At 45.9% G+C, this 15306-nt stretch overlaps 1 protein-coding gene across 4 annotated transcripts in view; it reads left to right on the plus strand.

Moving 5' to 3' along the window:
• Positions 1–15306, plus strand: part of Crebl2 (cAMP responsive element binding protein-like 2) — a 50454-nt gene that overhangs the window by 17988 nt on the left and 17160 nt on the right. For 3 of the 4 annotated variants that reach the window (XM_011241329.3, XM_030255356.1, XM_011241328.3), the window contains 4 exons: positions 989–1186; positions 2966–3110; positions 4164–4200; positions 7860–14970. In XM_011241329.3, the coding sequence (XP_011239631.2) occupies positions 989–1186; positions 2966–3110; positions 4164–4177 (357 nt within the window). In that variant the 3' untranslated portion in view covers positions 4178–4200; positions 7860–14970. Of the gene's footprint in view, positions 1–988; positions 1187–2965; positions 3111–4163; positions 4201–7859; positions 14971–15306 lie in introns of those variants that run through there. The other variant, NM_177687.3, reaches the window with a different exon arrangement.

The raw sequence follows: 15306 nt of genomic DNA on the forward strand, positions 1-15306 counted from the left end.
GCTTGATTCTAGTGCCCACATGACAGCTCACAACTGTCTGCAACTCCAGCCCCAAGGGATCCAATACTCTCTTCCAACCTCAGCAGGCAACAGACACACATGTCCTACAAAAAAATGTGTAGGCAAAATACCCATACACAGAAAATAAAGTCTTTTTTAAAAATCATGATAAAAGTTTACTTTTTTAATTAAATTTTTTGTTTTGGTATTTTCTGTGTATAAGTGCATGTATGTCTATGCACCACATGCATACTTAGTGACAGAGGAGGCCAGCAGAGGGCATCAGATCTCTGGAATTGGTGCCACAGATGTTTATAAGCAACCACCTGGATTCTGAGGGTCAAACCTAGAGCTCCACAGGAGCAGCAAATGCTCTTAACCTCTGAGCCATCTCTCCAGCCCAGGGTTTTGAATGATTTTACTTAATTTTAATATAGTTTTCTCAAGGCAATAAACATTATTTATAGGGACTAACAAGATGGCTCACTCAGTGGTTAAGAGCAGGTACCGCTCTTGCACAGGGAATGAGTTCAGATCCCAGCATTTGCTTCAGAAAGTCTCCAGCAGGTGAGACATGACTCACCCTGGAGGGGATCCAGTGACCTCCTCTGGTCTCCGTGGTAACTGCTCGATCGCGTTCTCTCTCCCTCTCTCTCTCTCTCTCACACTCTCACACACACACACACATAATTTAAAACATAATTTTAAATATCCATATTCATATGGATTATAGAATTCACTGTTAATTTAAATTTTTATTATTATTATTGAAGAATTAATAAAAGCTTTCTACTCAATCTCACATTCATAGTATTAAAATTATGGAAAAAACGAGGACTCAGAAGGATGATGAGACAGGACTATGCTTTCTTGGCTGGGTAGGCTTTGCTTCCTTGTTTATAAACATTCTCTTTGCCAGTAGGCAGCCATAGTTGTTTTTCCATAAAGAAAACTAAAAGGAAAATGTTGTCTCCTCTCTCTTGCAAAGGTGGTTGGAGGCAAAGTGAAGAAGCCTGGTAAGCGAGGACGGAAGCCAGCCAAAATCGACTTGAAAGCGAAACTTGAGCGAAGCCGGCAGAGTGCGAGAGAATGCCGGGCCAGGAAAAAGCTGAGGTACCAGTACTTGGAGGAGTTGGTATCCAGTCGGGAAAGAGCTATATGTGCACTCCGAGAGGAACTGGAAATGGTAAAGTCTTTCACCAACAATAAAACACCCGTCCCAACCTGGCAGGTCACGAGGGGCCCAGCAGGACAGGAGCTACAGCTGTCCTTAGCCATCAGTGCTCACATTGGAGACAATGTGGAGCTCTTTTCACACTGGAGGCTTTTTGTTTGCTTTTGATTTTTGAGTAGGGCTTCTCTGTGTAGCCCTGGCTGTCCTAGAATTTACTCTGTAGACCAGGCTGGCCTTGAACTCACAGAGGTCCTCCTGCCTAAGCCTATGCCTAGGATTAAAGGCATGTACCACCACCACCAGATGGGACCAAATACACATTTTAATACAGTGCTGGTGCCAACATTACAGAATGTTTTGATAGGAAAAAAATGGTGACTGGAGAGATGACTCAGCGATTCAGAGTGTTCACTGCTCTTCCAGAGGTCCTGAGTGCAATTCCCAGCAACCACATGGTGGCTCATGACCATCTATGACAGGATCCCGTGCCTTTTTCTGGTATGCAGGTGTACTTGCAAACAAAGTACTCATAAACAAGTAAACCTTAAAAAAAAAAAAAAAGAGCTGGAGTTCTCCCCAAACTGAACAAATAAAACAAAACAAACCCCAAAGATCCCAGTTTTAGAAGGAAAAGGAAAAAGGAAGATGTTAGAGTGGCTCAGCAGACCAAGGTACCTGCCAGCAAGGCTGTTGACCCTCCAGTCCCTAAACCCACCCTTGGCCTGCAGGTGTCCTCTGACCCCCACAGGCATGCCCATGACACTGTAGGAAGTGTAATGAGAAGTTACAGAGGGTGGGGAGGTAGCTCAGCGGGTGGAGTGCTTCTCTAGCATGCACGAGGTCCTGAGTGTGATGCCAGCACTGTATGAACAGTGATGACACATCCTGTGACCAGCACTTAGCAGATGGAGGCAGGAAGAGGAGAAGTTCAGGGTCATTTCAATTGCACAGTGAGTTGGAGGCCAATCTAGGATATATGAGACCCTGTCTTAATCCACCCCTCCCTCCAAATAAACAAAAAGGTGCAGTAGCAGATTTAGGTATAAGCCGTGCTGTATTCATATATGAGCCTACAGGTGACCAGGTGGGGAGTCACAGTGCACATCCATATCTACTGATCTGGAAGGTGCTCACAATGTATCGCTAAGTGGGACAGCTGCACAGCAGCCACAGTTCTGCAAGGAGGCTGCCGTTAAGAGTTTCCATGAGTTTACTCTGCATGATTCATTCAGACTTCATAGGGACTGTAAAAGTGTGAGAATAGATAAAACAATTAAAACCCCTTCACCGTGCACTCAGGGATGAGGTGACAGGTGGGGAAACATGTGGTACTACCATGACTGTTGAAAAGCTGGCTCTTCAAAAAGCAATAAAGCTGGCCATTGTGGTGCATGCCTGGAATCCCTGCACTTGGGGGATGGAGGCAGAAGGATCAGGAGTTCAAGGCCATCCTCTGGACTCTATGAGACTATGTCTGAAAATAAAACTAAAACCCTGCAGGGCTCAGGAGATGACTTAGTGAGCAGCGTACCTTGAGATCAGACCTCAGGACCCACATAGCTGGATATACTGTAGTGCACAATCTGTAATCCCGCTCTCCTTGGCAAGATGGAGGCAGTAAGAGCAGTGTCCGGAAGCTCATGGCTGGCTGCCTGGCATATGCGACTTCTAAGCAAGTGCTATAGCACTGAGCTGCACACAAGCCTGCAGGAGAGCTCTTGTGTCTAGCATTTCCACGTGTGCTGCCTGGACTCTGACTTAGCGTTTTACTGAGTGTATTAAATATTTCAGTACAAGCAGTGGTGCATGGCAATGGACCAAGGGAAAATCCCTTCTGAAATAAGGGCCCTACTCACTGGCGAGGAGCAGAGCAAGCCTCAGCAGAGCTCAAGCAGGCATCCCAAAGCTGGGAAGACAGACGCTGACACCAACTCGTGTGAGTACTGTCTATGGCAGCATTTTTGTTAAGCAAGCATCCCAAGGTAGAATGTTTGTTGACCACTAAGCAGTGTAGCTTGAAATAAAGTAAAGTACTAATGTCATTTGTAAAATGCTAATCAGCAAATGTTTTGTCAGAGGATCCTAATCCTGAAATGAAAGCTGAAGGCTGGGTGTGGTGGTGTACACCTGGTTTGCCATCACTAGGGAGACACCAAGTTGGAGACCAGCCTGGGATTCATAGAAAGACACTGTGTCTCTAAAATAACCCAGGCAGCTGATGAATGGTATGGTAGTCAGTCTATAACTTGAAGTGATCCTCAGGGGGCTGTTAAAGCTACTCTCTTTGACTTGTTTTTACAAGTACATTACAAGGTGATTTAACATCGAGCTCCCACATTGACTCCCAGTAGTAATGCTAAAGAATCATATTCTCAGTGCCTATAGCTTAGCTTAGGCTGTGTGTGAAAGGTTAGCATACTCTAGGTCAGTGGTTCCCAAACTTCCTAATACTGTGACCCTATAACAGTTCCTCATGTTGTGTGGCCCCTCCAGCCATAACATTATTTTTGTTGCTTCTTTGTAACTTTGCTACAGTTAAGAATCATAAACTGGGTGGTGGTGGCACGTACCTTTAATCCCAGCATTTGGGAGGCAGGTAGATCTCTGAGTTCTAGGCCAGCCTGGTCTATAGCATGAGGCCAGGACAGCCAGAACTACACAGAGAAACCCTGTCTCCAAACAAAACAAAACAAAACAACAAAACAAAACAAAACACAAAAACAGAAAGCAAACCAATCCAAAAGATTAATCGTAATGTAAAGATTGTGGGTTGTCAAAGGGTCGAGACCCACACATTGAGAACCACTGCTCTAGGCCTTATATTCAAGCCCAAGATAAAAACCAAAATAGGGAAATAAAAGGAGAGAGAGCAGTTCAGCTGGGTGAGCTCCTAGTAGTTCAGAGTACAATGCCAGAGGCTAGTCTCTCAGGTCTAGGTTGTGACTACAGTAAGGTGTAACTGAGGATGGTTTTTTTTGTTCTTTTGCAGTGGTGGGGAATTGAACCTGTGGCTTCAGATACGATGAGTAAGTTCTCTATACCCCCAGTTCAGCATTGTTTTTATTTTTGTTGAAGTAAAACACATGTACCACAAAATGAAAAACTTCAAAAAAATCAACCATTTTAAAATAACAATGCAGAGCTATTTGGTATATTCACAGTGTTACAGAACTATCATTTCTAACTACAAATATGTGATCACTCTTTGAGACCCCTGGCCTGTAAACATTCAATCCTTTGACCTTCCCCACCAGCCCTTTGCAACCATTGACCTGAGATCCCAATGGACTGATCCATTGTACATATTTTGTAAAAACGGAATCATTTATTAACTTCTGCATCTGACTTCTTTAGCCTAACCTAATCTTTTCATTTTTAAAAAGAATTATTTATTTAATTTTATGAGTACGCTGTTGCTGTCTTCAAACACACCAGAAGAGGGCATCAAATCCCATCACAGATGGTTGTGAGCCACCATGTGATTGCTGAGAATTGAACTCAGGACCTCTGGAAGAGCAGTCAGTGCTCTTACCGGCTGAGCCATCTCCCCAGCCCACCTTTTCATATTCCACCTGTATCACAATGTCATTCCTTCTTATGGTCCATTATTTTATAGATGCACATACCACAGTTATTTATCCACCCATCCATTGAGAGCCATGTGTTTCCACCTGTTGATATTTGGGCTATTGTCAACAGTGTTGCCGTGAAAATGTGTATATGACTGTGTGGGGCTTGACATTTTGGGGGTCTGGTGTGCTGGAGTTCACTGTATAGCTGATGATAACCTGAATCCTGATCCTCCTGCCTTCAGCTCCCAGGTGCTGGGACTACACTACATGCAGCACAGCTCGTGTGTGTGTGCACCTGGGGACAAACTGCTGGGCCAACAGTTTCCTATGGTGGTCAGAATGTGTTACATTTTTACTAATTGGTTTTATTTACATCTCATCATTACTTTTATTTTATTACTATCTTTTATTTTATTTTGTGAGAGATGAGGTCTCACTCTGTTGCCTGGGGCTGACTGAATTCCAGGGCTCAAGTGATCCTTCTGTCTCGGTCTCTCTGGTAGCAGGGATTTCAGGCACGTGCCACTATGGCAGCCCTATTTTTGATTTTTTAAATTTTACTTATTTATTGGTTTTTGAAACAGGGTCTCTCTATGTAGTCCTGGTTGTCCTGGAACTTGCTCAGTAGACCAGGCTGGCCTTCAACTCAAATATTCCTACCTCTGCTGACCTTGAACTTCCTGCAATCCTTCTGCGCCTGCCTCCCCTCCCAGATAACAGTTACAGGTCTGTGCCACCATGCCCAGTATCCAGGTTGTTTTTTTAAAAACTATAGCCCTCCTAGTGAGCATGAAGCAATATTTTGTCATGTTTTTATTATTACTGTGTGTGTGCATGACAGACTGTACCTGTACACAGAGCATGTGTGGAGGTCAGAGGGCAACTTTGTGGAGTCTGTTCTCTCCTAGGTTTATATCAGTCCTGGGGATGAAACGCAGGTCACCGAGACGGTGTGGAAAGCATGTTTAACCACTGAGCCATCTCAGTATCTCCATTGTGCATTTCCTTAATGACCATTGGTTCTGAATGGTTTTCCTTGTGCAGATTGGCCATTTGTTCGTGTGTGTGTGTGTGTGTGTCTCTGTGTGTGTATAATTTTGAGACGTGTTTGAGTTTAGGGTTTTGTTCTGTTGCTGGGGCTTCTTTGTGTTATCTTTTTTGTGTTTTGTGGCAGGGTCTCACTTACTATGCAGCCCAAGCTGGCTGGAACTCAGCATCCTCCTTGTCAGCCTCCTGTGACCTAGGATGCACATGTGCCCACACACTCCCCCTTGTCCTGGCACTGAGTGCTCCGTGCTGTGCTAGGATGCGTGTGCCCACATGTTGGGAACAAATAAAGGGAGGCCCAGGGGGGGCCCTGGGGAAGTGGGGAAAGGGAAAAGAGGCTCACGTCCCACCAGAGTTTCCCTATTCTCTGGTCAGTCAGGCATGGGAGGGCTGCTACCTATCCTATCCACTCATCCCTGGGTGGCATTACTCTATCCCACTCTTCAGGGGGTAGCCAAGGGGCAGCCCTGCCTGGGGACCCCGGAGCTACTTTGCTAAAGCCACCAGGGTTATAGGAGAGAGGGATAAGGGAAGAGGTTCCCAACACTGGTGAGAGTGGCGTAGTGAATCTAGAAGGAGCAGAGACTCTGGTTTAAGAGCTTTATTATAGAAATGCAGGTAGAAAGAGAGAAGGTAGAAAGAGAAAGAGAGAGGGGGAAGAGGAAAAGGCTAGAGAGAAAGAAGGAGAGAGGAGAGGAAAGAAGAAGACAAAGAGAAAGGGAAGAGGAGAGAGAAGTGAGAGGACAAAGGAGTAAGAGAGCTTGGTGGCGGCTGAGCATCCCTTTTTATGGTCTTCACTGTTGCTAGGTAACTGGGGAAGAGTTTAGCCTGAAGGTCAGAAGCTTGGGCCATTGCTTACATGACTACTGACCATGCTTCTCTTGTGTGGGCTGTGGGGGGTCGGTAACTTAGGCAGGGGCCAGAGTTCCAGGAGCATAAGGGAACGCCTACTGTGTCATGTAGGTGAATTATGACCATCAGGGTTCAGACCTCAGCTCAACTGGATACCAGCCTACAATTCCCCACACCTACACACTCCCCCTTGCCCTGGCACTGGGTGCTCTGTGCTGTGCTAGGATGCACATGTGCCCACACACTCCCCCTTGCCCTGGCACTGGGTGTCACACCTGTAATTGCAGTACCTGACGAGAGGGGTTCACGGTCATCCTCTGGTGCAGTAGTGTTTGAGAAACACTACATCAGCCCTGACTCGAATAACTAGCAGCCACTCAGGATGGGCTGACTATAGTTCAGTGAGTGAAATGCTTTCTACAAAAGCATGAGGACCGAGTCATAAAGCCAGGCTCAGGAGTATGCTCTGGGATCCCAGCACATCAGCGGTCAGATGGGAAGTGGAGACAGGAGAGTCTGTGCAAGTTCATAGGCTGGCAGTTGTGGTGTACACAGTCAAAAAACAACAGAGAGAGGGCTGGAGAGATGGCTCAGCGGGTAAGAGCACTGACTGCTCTTCCAGAGGTCCTGAGTTCATTGTGGATGGTTGTGAGCCACCATGTGGTTGCTGGGATTTGAACTCCTGACCTTCGGAAGAGCAGTTAGGTGCTCTTACCCACTGAGCCATCTCACCAGCCCGAGGTCCTGAGTTCAAATCCCAGCAACCACGTGGTGACTCACAACCATCTGTAATAAGATCTGATGCCCTCTTCTGGTGTATCTGAAAACAGCTACAGTGTACTTATAATAAATAAATAAATAAATAAATAAATAAATAAATAAATAAATAAATAAATAAATAAATAAATAAATACATCTTTAAAAAGAAAGAAAGAAAGAGAAAAAAAAAGAAAAACAACAAAGCCCTTATCGCAAACATGGTGGAAGGTAAAGCCTGGACTTGAGGTTGTGTTCTGACCTCCGCATGTGTGCCATGACACACATGCCTGCACACACACACACACACACACACACACACACACACACACACACACACAGAGATAGATGATAGAGATGAATGGACAAACAAATACATAAAGTCATGAGTTTTAGAGTTGATTAAGCAAACTTCAAAATGATTGACATCATTCTTGTTGCATTTGCTTTGTGTCCAGGGTGAAGATCATATAAAAGGCAGTCCGTGATCAAAGCCAATGGTGTGATGTCTATGGAGGACGAATGGGGCAGGACTTTGCTTCTTGGCTCCATTTTCTGCTTACTGCTCAGTAAGCGTCTCTGTGAACCCAAAGTTTCTACCGTAATGTGTGATGATGCGTCGGGAAGGTCCTTGCGCAGCACTTAGACTTGCCGGCGACCTTCAGACCTGCTCTGTGTCGCTCACCACATCGGTTAACAGTCGTGATGCCGAGCCTGTGGGAGCGGAGGAAGTGGATGGAAGCGCACGTTTGCACCTTAGCCCTGTGGCTTTCATGGTTAATTTCTACTTGTCCTATGTAATTGATGGATTTGTGTGTGTGTGTTTAGTTGTCACTTCTTTTCTTGTTTTTAATCACCCTACAAAAAGAAACCAAATAGGCTGTTTGTCTCCCGTGGTTCTCAGCCTTTATGGACCCAATATTACTCCTTTCTAGTTACTTGAGTAATGTTTGCTTGTCTGTGAGCCATTCCAGCATAAGCTGTGAGTATTAACAGATATACACACTTCTATTTTTATAACCCATAGTGATATGCCTGTTTTAAAGAATGTCCATAACAAAGCCCAATACAAGGCCCCTGACAGCCTCATTTTGCTCTTCCTCTGACTGTATTTATGAAAGCTGGCTAGGGCCAAATCCATGCTTGGAGAATAATTAGCCACAGTTTATTTTTAAGTGAAAAGTTCTCTTAGTAGCATCCGTTACCTTAACCTGCAGTATGTGTGACGTGGTTTCTGCTGTATGTCTCCATGTACACACATTGGCACACACATTTGCTTGTGCACTCAGCTGAGGCATGGGGTTTTTCTAAAGCGTACAGAATGAACGTAGCTGCTGAGACTGGGTATCTGCTGTGTAGAGCACAGGCCATCCTGCTGCTGACGCTATGGCTGCTGCTGTTGGCAGAATACTCAGTTCTTCCCTGACATGAGTGTCCTTATGAATGTGTTCTGAGCCAGAGAGAAAGAAGCCTACTGTGTGCTTGTACCTGCTTTAGCCTGTGCCCCCACTGTGCTGGGGCATCCTGAGCTGCACCCTGTACTGCAGCCTGGGGCCTGGTGGGTATTTGGAGTCGCATGTGGCTCTGTATGGTTCCCAGCACAGCCGAATTTGCACGTGGAGTGTGGTTAGGGGCAAAGCTCATAGTAGGAGAGGTTCAGAGACAAGGAATTTCTACTTTACTCGCTTCTCTCACTAGTTCAGTCATATGTATTCTCTGTTGCTGCTAATTACAATTGTTCCTCCCTCTGATGAAGCAGGAATTTGACTTCCAGAAAAAGAAGTATTTGCCACAGACTGGCAGTTGAAGGGAGGTATCATAGTTACAGGCATGTCCAACCTTTTGATGTTGTGACTTGAAGCCTGAGAATTGAATGTTTTAAGTGAGTTTACAGTTTAGTGCTGGGCCACATTCCTAGTTATTCTGAGGTATACGCAGCCTGCAAGCTGCGGTTCAGACGTGCCTGGAAGGTTGTCTGTGAGGTGGGACGAGAGATGGACTGTGTAGCTTGTGATCTCTTGACAGGCATGTCTCCTGACCAGTTGCCTTCTGTTAGCTGAAGATCCCTTGAGCGCAGGCGTGGAACTCAGATCTCCATGCTAGGTGTGTGTGCCCGCCGACAGAGCACCTGCCCAGCTTGCTGGGATTCGCTGTGTTTTAGAAAAATGGGCATTAAGGGTATTTAATGTCTTCTTAGGACCATAAGTGGAGACAAGGACTGTTGATGTTCAGGCCCTTCGAATGTAAGTGTTTTCAATGTAGTGTTCTGACTGGGATGGCGTGTTCTGCCAGTGGGGCGACTCAGTCGTAGACTCTTACTTTGCAGAACTTTGTGTTGCTTTGTTTGTTACTTTTTGAATTCTCCAGGAAAAAAAAATGTTTTTAAAGCAAACATTCCAGGATGAGTGTGGCCTCTCAGTGGAATGTCTCACTGTGCTTGAAGCCTCTGCAGGTTGTACTTGTAGTTTCAGGGTCATCCCAGGTTGTCCTTGTAACCACACGGTCATCCACAAGTAGAAGAGATGGACTTTGGAGTGAATGTTGATTACGCTTTGAGTTTTCTCTAGGGCCTGTATCTCTTTAGTGTTTTGGAGCCATCAAACCAAGATAATGGCCCTCAGCATCTGAAGGGGGCATGGTGATTGCTCAGCTACTGTGCTGGCCCTTCTCCCGAATCTGTGATCTAATTAATCACTGTTCCAGATTCCAACAGCTGCAGCATCTCTTGTCACTCCCATCCATCGAGGCACTGCAGGCTAACTGCAGTTCCTTCCCAGAGGAGAGCAAGCTGGGAGGACAGAGCCCAAGGCCATTCTCTAGGGCAGGAAGAGGCCAAGTGCCTGGCTTCTTTTTTTTTTTTTTTTTTTCAGAGATTAAGGAGAAAATATATTTGCACATTCACACCAATCCAACTCTGCCACTCTAGCATCTGCTTCCCACGTACTGGAGCAACTGGTGCAATATGGAGTTGATCTGGTCAGGTCAACATTTAGGCTGTAGGTGAAGTTATTAATTTGTTTTCTGTCCTTATCTAAAATGTTCCTGGGATGCCCAAATCAGAGCTTTAGTGCTGCGGTCCCTGCCACTGCCTGCCTCGTGGACACGCTCAGCGGCACCAGCTGTAACTTCAGCGTCTTTGCCCCACAGTGGGTCTGCTTTGGCTGGTGATAGAAACACAGGTTTAAGCTGTGCTTTACTTTTAGTTAAAGTCAAGTAAGATCAACAAAAATAAATACTATTTTTCACAGAGATCAGCTGCATGCTGTGACAAATATTAAAGTACATATTTTGTTTTTTAAAAGATGAAAGATGATTAAACCACATGGTATTTGGGGGCAAATGAAGGATTTTTTTTCCTCAGAAAAGAATTGTACAATTATATTTTTATGAAAAATAAAGTATCTTCACCAAAATAACGTTCAGTTGCCTGTTTGACAGCACTGGGGTAACTGTGTACACCTACAGCCGCTAGAGCCGGACAGCCTGACTTCAGGCCCCACATGGTAGAACGGGGAGAACTAGAGTGGTGGGCTAACCTCTGCTTCCACGGTCAAGTGTGCTGAAGACTGCTTACTGCTCTTGTAGAAGACCCAGGTTCAGTTCCCAGCACCCAGGTAACTAACTACAGTTGCAGGAGATCCCATGAGCCCCTGCACATAGGTGTTGCATAGGCGTTCACTAAGGCAAGCACACAGACACATGATCCTTTCTTATTTAAATGTATGGGGCGGGTCCTTAGTCCATTTTCTGAGTCACAGGGGTATGAAAACCTGCCTGTTAAATAACACGGGATTGGCTTGGCAAGATGGTCAGCAGGTAAAGGCGCTTGCCACCACACTGACAACCTGAGTTGATCCCTAGAACCCACACATACAGCAGAAGGGAAAGCCCCCTCCCCCAAACTGTCTTTTGACCACACCCATAGACAAACTAAATAAATCTGAAAATAAAAATATTCACAGTATGTAAGGATTTAAGTTATCAAAAATAGAAGTGTTTGGGGCTGGTGAGATGGCTCGGTGGTTAAGAGCGCAGACGGCTCTTCCGAAGGTCCTGAGTTCAAGTCCTAGGAACCACATGGTGGCTTGCAACCATCTGTAATGAGATCTAACACCCTCTTCTGAAGTGTCTGAAGACAGCTACAGTGTGCTTACATATAATAAATAAATCTTAAAAAAAGATTTAATGAGCTCATATCAAAATGCAGTATTAGGATATTCCCAGGTGGTTTCTATATATTGTTATACTTATCCTTTGAGTTGGTATAATTGGAGGCTCTTTGTGGCAATAATAGCCTTCAATTAGTTAGGTTCATTTTAAGAACCACTTATTTACTCTCTGTCTTACTTGATTACAAGTGGTCATTAATCTGTCTGGACTGTCATGTAAAGTTTTGCTGAGTGTGCACTGCACAAAGTCACTCAGTTAAAGTGTCTGATGGGCCTGATCTCCAGATCCAGTTCCCCCTTAAGAAGCCCTCATGGAAGAAAACCTCCTACCATCTGCTCATTGAACCATTCCCGTTGCCTAGGCCTGCCTAGAACTTACTCAATCGGCACACCTTTTTATATTCCTCAACTCACTAGGGGTGCCTGTGTGAAAAGTATGCAAAATAATGGCATTTTACAGCTTGCTTTAACCCAAGTAAGTGTGCCTCTTCTCCCTGTTCAGTGACATCAGTTTGGTAGTTATTCAGCAGGGGTATAGGTGTGTGTACTCTGTGGATATAGGTGAATGCTACAGACCATGGACAGTCAGGCTCCGATGCACCCCTGGAAATGGCCAAAATGGGGGTCAATACAGCTCAGAACAGTACATCTGAGACACAGAGTATAGAGGGTGAAGAACTGGCTGAAGGAACTCAGACTGTAAACAGCACGGAGCTGTCCAGAAAGTCAGATTATGGCACAGGACACATTGTAGCTGTGACTGAAACTGTTGCAGCCCTGTCCCACTCTAGGAACCATGAGGCAGAAGATCAGCTGTGTTTATTTTTCTTTTCTATCTTTATTTAAACAGGGTTTCACTATGCAGTTCTGGCTGGCCTGGAGCTCGATTTGTAAACCAGGCTGTCCTGGAACTGAGATCGACATGCCTTGTTTCTTTGAGTGCTGGGATTAAAGGGCTATGCTACTATACCCAGCCTTCAGTTGAATTCTTAATCCTGGGGTCACCACAAACTCAACTAATCTACTACTTGCTTGTTACAGGGTCCCAAGCATGGCTGGGCTGTGCTGGGCTGTGCTGGGCTGGGCTGGAGTTAGGCAGTGAGCTGTGCCTAGCAGACTATTCTGTTGGATAAAGATCTGAACGGGAAAAGCCCAGTCCGGTCTCGTGTCCCTCAGCAACCTCTTCCTGGCAAGCACTTTCAAGACTCTGGGACCAATGACTCTGAACTGAGTCTGAAGGCCAGGACAGACCACCCAGGTCCACAGCCAGAGCACCCCTACTGGGACTACAGCAACAAACAGGAAATGATCCTCATTAAACTTGTCCCGCCCACTTTTAGCTAAAGGTAGAAGGTTCATTCTTAGCAACATCACAAGTTTGGGGCCAACCAGGTCTATATGAGATGCCAACTCAAAAAACACAAGAAGATCAATACATAGTTCTGGACCAGACAGGGCTATAGAGAGAGATCTTGTCTTAAAATAACCAAACAAAACAAAGAAGAGCAAAAATACTGATACAAACGTGCTGTTCAAGCTGGAGCAGCCAAACCCAAGAGCCACGGGAAGAGAAAGGAATATCAGAAAGACACAGCAAACATCCCTTCACGTCATGGCTCGTCTGTGAGGCCTGGGAGGAGATGCAAGTGGAGAATGCCCCGGGCCTTGTTAGAGTGACCCTCGTCGTTTAGTATTCCCAGCCAAAAAGGACAAAACTATGAGAACATGAGCTTTTCAACCAGAGAGATCAGGAACTCTGCCTAGTATGGAAAAAAAAAAGTCTTTGAAAACTCTAAAGCCTCCCGGAGCGGGACATCATGGGAGCGTCTTGAGGACAAATGCGGAAACGGGCCAGGCGCTGAACTCGATGGGTAGAGTGCTTGTCTGGCAGACACCAGCTCAAACGTCCCCGGCACCACACAGACAGGGTGTGAACACCTGCAATCCCAGCACGCAGGAGGTGGCAGATCAGAAGTTCAAAGTCACCCTGAGCAGGGTTCGAGGGACTGTGATAGACTCTTCTCAAAAGGAGGGAGAGAGCGAACCTAACAAATGAGACAGGAATTCATTAAACAGGGGGTGGGTACAGGCCAACTTGAAGCACAGAGCAGGGAAGGCTGTCATCAGACCCTTGTCAATCTTCTGCACTTTCTTTTCTCAATGAGCCTGGAAATCACTGGTTTCCCGCCATCAGGTTCCAGGGATCTCCTGTGGCCACCTATCCAGTGCTGGGTTTAGAGATGGGAACCAGAGCCAGGTTGCCATGACTACATAAAAGAACAGTATCCACCTTACTGCAGCGTCTCTGGAACGTTTCCCTAAAGGAGCATCAGTCTTCTGCATCTACGCTTTGGTTAGTAAAGTGCTGGAAGGCCATGTCGACTGTTGCATGCTCCAAACCACATGATGTCCTCCGACCTCCAGGTCTGCCTCCTCAGCCTGCGTTTGGTCACCCTGGGGAGCTAAAATCCCACGTCCTTCAAGTATGAAGGCAATCCAAACTCTGTAACGTCTACTGTATAACTCAGAGCTGATGGAGTCAGTCACTAAAGCAATACCTTTGTTTTGACTTGGTTTGGTTTGGTTTTTGTTTTCCCACACACTCCTGTAGCCAATCCTGGCCTTGAATTCCTAACTCTCTTGTCTGTACCTCCCACATGCTGGGGTTATAGACATGGGTTTAGATAAGGGTTATAATAGACACACACACACACACACACACACACACACACGCGCGCGCGCCACAGCATGCATAGAGATCAGAGTTCAAACGATGGGAATCTGTTTTCTCCTTCCACCTTGTGGGTTTAGGGGACCAAACTCAGGAGCCAGGCTCAGTGTCAAGCACCCTTAAACACTGAATCATCTCACTGGACTCCAAAAACCCTCTTAAAAGAGGCTTCTGCGAAAGAATAGATAGCACTTCTTGACATGTCCACACTTGGGAAAAGTCCAGAACCTACCAGATTGTAGCAGCTCAAAAAAATTAAAGAGGGTCTGAGAGGCCTGAGGTCAGTGAGACCGGCCTGCAGTGAATTCCTTCCACACCAAGTCAAATTGTCTGTTTAACCCTGCACATGCGCACCCACTCAGGGGAAAGCGTGTATTGCCATGGAGACATCTGCATGTCCTCTGAACCTAATTATGAAAGCAGCCGAGGGGCAGGCAGGAGCTCGGTCTGTACAGAGCTCACCGAGCGTGCACCAAGTCCAAGCAACAGATGGGGTTGCTGCCAGCAATGAAAAAAATCTAGTGTGGTCACGCGTGCCTGTAATCCCAGGACTGGGGACGTACAGGCAGGAGGATCGGGGAGTTCAGAGCCAGCCCAGGATACATGAGAAGCTGACTTACAAAGAAAAAAAAAAAAAAAAAAAAAGGAACAGAAAACGGAGAGGCCACGGTAAGTGCTGTGGATTTGGCGGTCTGTTGGGGCCTTTTGAGCATGATCACATTTGTAAAATAGTTTAAAACAATATTTTGAGTAGCGATTTCGCGCCCGTAACGGGTATTATTTGCTGGGGAATTTCCTCTGATGTTTAGAAGCTTTGCGTTTGGAGCACACTGATTGATGAACCCACAGCTGAGTCTGGGTGCTCTGCAAGCTTGGCTGTGTGGTTGCTAAGAGACCAAGATTTCTCTGAATTCCAATGAGTAGCTGGGTGAAAACTCTGCCCGCTAGCCACAGCGCCGCCAAGCGGCGTCTCTCAGAACTGCGTCCGGATTCTTCAGTCTTCCC

The sequence above is a fragment of the Mus musculus genome, chromosome 6 (genome assembly GCF_000001635.26).
Source record: "Mus musculus strain C57BL/6J chromosome 6, GRCm38.p6 C57BL/6J".
Taxonomy (NCBI): Eukaryota; Metazoa; Chordata; class Mammalia; order Rodentia; family Muridae; genus Mus; species Mus musculus.